Source organism: Pipra filicauda, unplaced genomic scaffold, assembly GCF_003945595.2.
Source record: "Pipra filicauda isolate LSUMZ 115617 unplaced genomic scaffold, ASM394559v2 scaffold68_size4259465_pilon, whole genome shotgun sequence".
Lineage (NCBI taxonomy): Eukaryota > Metazoa > Chordata > Aves > Passeriformes > Pipridae > Pipra > Pipra filicauda.
In genome coordinates this window covers 308,417-316,149 of record NW_024104853.1, presented here as the reverse complement: position 1 = coordinate 316,149, position 7,733 = coordinate 308,417, and the positions used below count along the sequence as shown (strand labels likewise).

The following is a 7,733-nucleotide window of genomic DNA, read 5'->3' as shown; positions in this document are numbered from 1 at the left end:
TTCTGTTTTCTGCCTACTATATGAGATGGATTGAGACTATCTATGTATTTGACCTTCAGATAATAGCTTGGACAAAAATAGAAAGCAATGTAAAGAGCTCCTTCTGCTTTGTTTCAGGAAAAATATTCCTAGTATCAACAAAACAAGAATTTGAATACATAGAGACGGAGACTAACAACATGAGACACAAAAGTGACTCAGTTTCAATTTCTGGAAGGACGGGTAGGGAACAGAAAGTAAAAGAATATTTGTAACTATGCAAAGAACTGTGATTTAAAACAATCAAGTGTTTCTACACATCCAGGGAATAAAAAAACCCCACAACTTGGAGCCGAAAGGAAATAGTTCTAGTGGTTGGTTGCAGTTCTTTATTTCTGATTCATATGTGTATATAACCATACAATGATATTAGATATCCTTGTATTGCTTAATCTATAATTTAAGTCAGCATAGGTATTTTAACAAAAAAAATTGCAACTATTCTTTTATATTTGATCTGAGCGCTCTGATACACATTAGAAAAAATCCATATATAAAAGCTTTTATCTGTGCAACTATACATACTATATTCCTCTTTCAACAAACTACTGATTTAATAATATTGATACATTATTGTTAGTATAATATAGAATTGCAATATCATAACATTAAAAAACTTTTCAAAATATATTAATAAGCAAAGATAATCACACCTTGATCTTGCAGTCATTTTTGAACCATCACATTGAGGCCCCATTTTGTTTTAATGTGACATTTGGCTTAAACAAATTCCTTCCATCTCAGGCTGCCACTACCAGTCCACCCCCATTAATCAGGTTAATTCACATACAGCTTTGCTGTTTAGTAATTTTATACAAAGCCTTTAGAATTAAATTAATCTCTGAACTGACATCCACCACTAAAATCACAAATCTCTTATACCCACTTAAGTCTCAGACAGTGAATAAAAATTTGTGCTGAAGATCTGCTTTGCGCAGAAGTTTGGCAAAAACTTCTCTCACCTACAGCATAACACAAGTCATCGGGCTCATCCTAGGTGGCCTAAACTACAGGTCTAGAAAAGATGCGATTTCATGCTACTAAATGCTTTTAATAGTTTAGATCCTTGTGAAGCTTAATTAGCATCTGGAAGTCAATACAAATATTAATCTGTACATAAAACATTATCCCCAATGTACTAAGTGACAGCACTTTTATAAGGCAGACACAAGCCAGGATTCAAATATCTGAGAAACGGTGGAAACTACCAGGTCCTAATTTAGGGCAAGGTTATAGAGCAGCAACAATGGTCAGCAGGATTAGGTGCTTCCTCTGAAAATTAACAGGAACTGACAGAGAGATGTGATACACAGCAGACTAGCAAGTATGACAGAGATACCATGCACCACCTGTCAGTACAGAGCAAGGACTGAAGAGGGGCACATATTTCAGTTTTTTATGCTGGGCAATAAGAAAGCCTTCTTTTGCTTTTCTAACAACATTTTCAATTTTCATTGCAATAGCTGAACAACTATGCACACAATGATGGATGCCTGCTTCATTGTTTTCAGGCTATCTTGCAAATACAAGATAGAATCTGACAGAGTTGGAAATGTGCAAACCACAGAACAAAACCATTGAACTTCTAAATGAAAGACAAAAGAGAATTTTCAGTTTAGATCCTACTGAAAAATCAAGGCTCATGCTGTCCTGCCTCTGCTTAAATTTTATTTCCCAAGAAACCTTTCGCTTGTTTTCTCCTTCATTAATAATTCCAGACTGAACACAGGACTAGAGCTAGAGCACACTTAAAAGGTGCAATTTATCTTGTATAGTTATGTCCAAGAACTTATTTACAGACAAAGTAAAGAATCCACAGATGTAATGCTAGGGTATATGAGAATCTTGTGAAGAAAAGAATAATATTTCAGAGAGTATGTAATACCATTATTTGCATTAGGACTTCCCAAAAGGCAGGTGAGTCAGGAGGTTTGAAAAGTGCATGCATGTGTTCATTAGGGAAAGAGAAAGCATTAGTCATATTCTTGACTCTTGTCTTTTTAAAGCAGACAAACAGTATTCACTTGATAATTAATCTGCACTCAATGCAAAAGCACGGTCTGAAAAATTGCAGATATTTTCCAGTAAATATGAGGATTCACCGTAGTGACTTTTATGCCAGTACACAGGACAGCAGCAAACAAGAAATGCTTAGGGCTTTTTTCTTTTTCATGCTTTTACTGCTGTGTACTGTGACACAGACAATAAACTGCATTGTAAGATTTATTTTTACTTATACTTTAACATGTATTCCTAACAAATGACTGTGACTTGCAACTTTAGATTTACATGTTTAACTTTTGGCTGTTAGTAGAAAATACTATGTGATTCATATTCATAGCATTAATAGCCTTTACAATTGGAGACAGAATGTCATTTGAAGGCTCACAGCTTAGAAAAACGGTTCTGGAAAAAGCAGATTTAGAAAACAACAATAAAGTAATGCTCCAAGGATTTTAGAATATATGACAATCATTTACAGGATTAGTTGATTCTTCCTCTGGGAGGTCTATTATTTTTCAGTATATCAGTCTTTTCTCTGACCAAATGAAAAAAGTCATTAGGGTTAAATGAAGATAGAAGGGCTTTTCAGATAGCAAGAAACACAAATGCATAGCAGCATGAATGCTTTGAGTTGAAAGGGGCCTTAAGAATCACCTAGTTCCAAAACCCTTGCATTGGGCAGGGACATCTTCCAGTAGACCAGGCTGCCCAAAGTCCCATACAACCTGACCTGTCAAATTCAAGGAAGTCCTGCATCATTTCTAGAATTATTTTTAAACAACACAGTTGCTGCTGCTCTGTGACACAAGCAAATTAACATTTATTGTAACAATAACTATTCCACTCAGCTGTGCATAAACACTAATATGCTGAAGACAAAAAATAAAAAATCCCCATCCTCATTGACCCGTTCATGAGGCACACTGTTGGTAAAATGGTATCCTTTGAAACAGAAATTGCACGCACACAGAGAAACCAGTGCTAGATGATATAGCTTTCCTAAAGAAAATAATTTCTGAAAAACAACATAAATAACCAGGCCCCAAAATTCTGCTGTCTCCATGGCAATAGGACTGGCCCTTTTGGTCTTCTTGAATTGCTGAATGACATGGAAAAATTATGAACCAAACACAGTTGACCAAATCACTTATTGTACAGCATGGTCGTGAGTGTCTGGGTGATGAAAATCCAAGTGAACCCTCTTCTTCAAATGCCTGGCAGGGATGCTTTTTATTTCAGGGTCATGTCGATGCTATTTATTAAAGACAGAACAACAAAGAACAACAACAACAAAAAATTAATCAGCGCTATGAACCATGTGACTAGTCTTTTTCCCAGTCCTAAGCTCCTGCAAAGTGTCGAGTATCCTCATTTCTCATTTACTTCAATGCAGTGGTGTTCAAAAATTTACACACATCCAGGAAAATACGCACCTTAATAAGTTGCATTACTGTTCTATCGAAATTAATAACTATTTTTCCAGCAATTGCAATATGAAGTAGACACCAGATGTGGGAAGATCCAGTGCCGGAATGACACAGCAGTGTCACAAGATATGTGTGGCCCTAAAAATGTTTCTAAGAGTACAGTTTTGCTATTTAGTGCAAAGCACATGTCATCAAATACTTTGGAAGCATTCTTTAAAGTAAAAAGTTGTCATCATAAACGTTGCCTCAAGACAGAATTTTCCTTAAAGAATACATAACTATTTAAAGTTTCCTTTTTATATTTATAAAAAAATATTTTATATAAATTGTGTAACAGTTTATTTATGAACTGTTACACAATGCACAGGGTTACTTAACAGTGAATTATTTCATAGGGGTTTTTTTAAGTCATGAGGAAGTGCAAGGAGTTGAACAAAATAGAAGACAAGGGAGCATGACAATAGACAAAAGCCTTTGGAAAAAGGATGAAAAAGACAACAAAAACAAACTAAGAGCTGGGCAGACTCCAGAGACATTCCAGCAGAAAGCAAACGGAAGAAAAATCTGTGTAAAACTGCTGTTCTCTCAGTGTGGATGGATTTACACGAGAAATTCTTTTTCCTGAAGAAGTGACACAAGAAATAAGGGATATGATCACAGGAAAATTACTGTCACTTCTGATGACAGATTCATATTTATGCAGAGAAAATAAATGGCAGGAATTAACATTAATTTGGCCTCAACTATCTTTATTTTAAATAAATATAAATTCTTCTCTCATATTGCTTTTTGCTGCTCAGCTTATCTTTTGAGAAAAACAGGAAAACTGTTCAAGCCACAAAAAGATCAAAGTCGTAAGTAAATAGTCTTTAACATGTTATTTTCTGTTCCTATACTTTCAAAAGCAGTCCTCATATTGATTCATTACAGAGTAAAACAGCATCCTAGGAAAAAAAATATGCTCAGAGATATAATGTTAACTGCTCCAGGAATCAGGAATTTAGCTTATGGTTCTAACATATGTATCAGATATGAAAATGTGACAGCTTACTAGAGTACTGTTTTATTCTTAAAAACCAAAGCTACATTTTATTTATGCATCTTTTTGCTACATGTACTTCTAATTATTTGCCTGCTTATCAATACTCATGTTATTGATGGAATCTTACTGAGGAGTCAGGTTTACTATGTGATAGTCCCTGAACAACATTCCAGGGTGAGACACCACTATATTTCTACACACCAACCAGGTGGGTAGGGATAGCAAAGTCCTCAGTCACTCCTCCCCTGGAGTGACTGGCCAGGAATATACTCTCTGCTGCAATAGCTGGTTCTCCTGACATGCCGTTCTAGCAAGGAACTGTTAGTGCTTGTGTGACACACTACAGCTACAAATACTCTCACTGATGAACAGTAAGAGCAGTGCAGGGTTTTCCATTTTCATGCTTCAGTTACAGTATCAGACAGAGGAGCAGCATACCAGACGACTGACATATTCCCATTTCCAAGGGAAACAGTGCAGCTTTGAAAGGAAAAGATGTAAAGATGCTTGAGGTTTAATCAGGAAAATAACTATGAAAGAAGCTGAGAAGCAGAAAAGCAAAGAGAAGGCAGATGATGAGAGCGTGGTCCAGAAATCAAAATAAAATACAAGACTTTTTAATCTCTGAATGAGAATGGCAAGCTTACTTCTTTACTTTTAATTGAGGGTAAAGCGTGGGACCATCTTCACTCTGATCATGCTGCACTTTTTGTACCTGCTTTTCACATAACTTAACCTGAATATCTTCAGGTTAGGAATTATATCTGTCTCTGCTTGGAAATGGTCAAGGACACTTCAAACACATTTGCAATGCCATACAAATATAATAAATATTCAGTATACAATATATAAATTATATAAAATATAAATTTAATAAAGTTTCATTTTCCTGAATATTACCATTAAAGTATTTAGGTCTCTAAAAAGCTTTATGGAGTCTACCCAGCCTCAGTTCCCAGCAGCATGGCTGTAAAATAATGTTAAACTGCAATGACAGTATTAGGCATAAGTTCTTACTCCTGCTCCACTGAAGTCATTTCTGGATCATTTGAGAGGCAGCTAGTTCTGGATGCAAGGAAAAAGAGGAGTAAACATTTATTTATTCTGTGTTTTTTTGTCTCTTTTTAAATATGACATAAAATTTGGGGATGTAATAACTAACTGTAGTGAATATCTTTGACAGCACAACACACAAACGTTGTTAAGAATGTAGTGATCTTAGTGATTGCAACACACATTAGTTTGAGTAATAAATTTTTAAGCTATTTCTTTAAGTCGGGGAAGGGAAATGCACTACAGTGACTTCATACATCCAACAGTAACAACAATCAGTGATGTCTCACATGAATATTTAGTTCCCCTTTCACTTGCTATGCTGCAGCCTCTACTATTTTAAATGGAGTAACAAGAAAGCAGCTTTCTTCCAGAGAGTTTTCACCATCACATATACAATGCATTTGAAAATGTTTGAATAGAAGAGATAGAAGTTGCACTTCAAGGCTAGGTGGGTTTCTTTGTTTAACAAAATATTCAGGTGATATCAAATAACCACTTATGTGAATGCATTGCTTCTGAGGCAGTTTAACTGCTAGAATCAAAAAGCAGTGGCCAGTGATTTGGATATTTCTCTACGGTTGTTTTAAAAACCAGTCTCAGGAGAACAGGAGGAAAATGTGTACTGCAAAAGAAGAAACAGTAGGAAAAAGTACAGCAAAGCAGAAGCTGTAAGAGGAAAATCCTGAAGTGCATAAGTTGAAGGAAAGAGACTGAAAAGAAACTCCAGACCTCAAAATCTTTGGTTATAAAAAAAAAAAAATGGGAAAACGATTTACTAGAACCAGCAGACACAGGCTCCTTTTCCAGAATCTTTTCTAAAATACACATATGAAGAAAGTGCACTGGATACTTTCTAAGCTCTTCTCAATGAGTCAAGTCCTTCTAGTTAAGGATTTCTTTGGTACCTTATACCATACTGCCTCAGTGTCAAAGCACATAAACTCATAACTCATAAGGAGTTATGAATTTAAAGTATCTGAGCATCAGCTGCCACTGATTTATTAAGTGACCACATACAGTACAATATTATTATCAAGTAGTACAATATTATTATCAAGTATTAATTCCCTGGCCTATCCAGCCAATGCTGGAAAAAAAGGAGAATTTATGTACCTAACTTAACTGAGAATGAGGTACAAGAGCTAGACCTAATTTAGTAAATTGTAAAAAAAAAAAAAATATAATCATTAAAAATAACTACTTTTTAAAAACTGACATAACAGATGAAGGGTAGCAAATGTTTAATGATCCATTTTAATGGAGTAAATAAGTGATTTCAGTCATCCCCATGACTACAGAAACCATAATAAAAAATCAGCAAAAAAGTTTTTTATAGCGTAAGGGTGTGATTCCTTCTTACTGAGACCCAGCAGTACAAAAGAAGGCTGCTTTTAGTGAGAGGGGAAGTCAATTTACAAATATGACAACTTACACAGTAATTGAAACTACAAGCTGATCGTTGTACCAAACATATAGAGTACTACTACATTCAAACTATTCCTGTGAAACAAGTAAATATAATGCCAGCATCCAGCTGAAAGCTATCGTACTTAGCTGTTTCTGAAGCTTCCCTCAGCTCTTCATCCAGTCTGCACGAGTAAAGTTATTGATACAAAGAAACAGAGAAGCAAGCAGAGCATAAGAGAGAAGCAGAGCAATAGCAGAGCAAAGAACAAGTATAGTACATGCTTCTAAAATACGAACCCAGTATGATTTAGGGCACACCGACCCTAAAGCTCCTCAGTTCAGTATGATACCATTTATCCCTGTGCTCAACCCACCTTAAATTTGTAACTCTTACTGAGCTCATTTGGAGGCAGACAGAGAAGCAGCAGGGGTCTGAGGCATGCCTAGTGGACAAAGCTGAAAGCATTTAGTTGCTCTGTCAGATAATATTAAACTAGCTGCAGCCTGGGCCAAGTCAAGGACATTTACAGTTCAGTGAGTTTTATTTGCAAGGGAGGCTGATCTCAACAGCTTGAAGGGGAAAGTAAGATTCCACATCATTGCAAGTCCTCTCTCATTCAGCTGTTGAGGTCGCCTGCAGGTGAAAGGCTGTCACACAGATTCACTCCATTATGAGCGGCAGCAGGGGCTAGAAAGCAGGTTTTACCTCATTCTTCTCTTAATACACTTCTCTTCATCATACCTTACAAGATAAGAGT

The 7,733-nt window shown here is 35.9% G+C and overlaps 1 protein-coding gene across 6 annotated transcripts in view; it reads right to left on the bottom strand.

Moving 5' to 3' along the window:
• Nucleotides 1-342: 342 nt before the first annotated feature.
• PRUNE2 (prune homolog 2 with BCH domain) overlaps nt 343-7,733 on the bottom strand; it is a 141,793-nt gene continuing 134,402 nt past the window's right edge. The window contains exons 17-20 of one of the 6 annotated variants that reach the window (XM_027722351.2): nt 7,682-7,717; nt 7,119-7,157; nt 5,530-5,577; nt 343-3,295 (exon numbers count right to left, since the gene is read on the bottom strand). In XM_027722351.2, coding sequence (XP_027578152.2) covers nt 3,274-3,295; nt 5,530-5,577; nt 7,119-7,157; nt 7,682-7,717 — 145 coding nt within the window. In that variant the 3' untranslated portion in view covers nt 343-3,273. The remainder of the gene's footprint in view (nt 3,296-5,529; nt 5,578-7,118; nt 7,158-7,681; nt 7,718-7,733) is intronic. The other 5 variants (XM_039388800.1, XM_027722353.2, XM_027722352.2 and 2 more) reach the window with 5 other exon arrangements.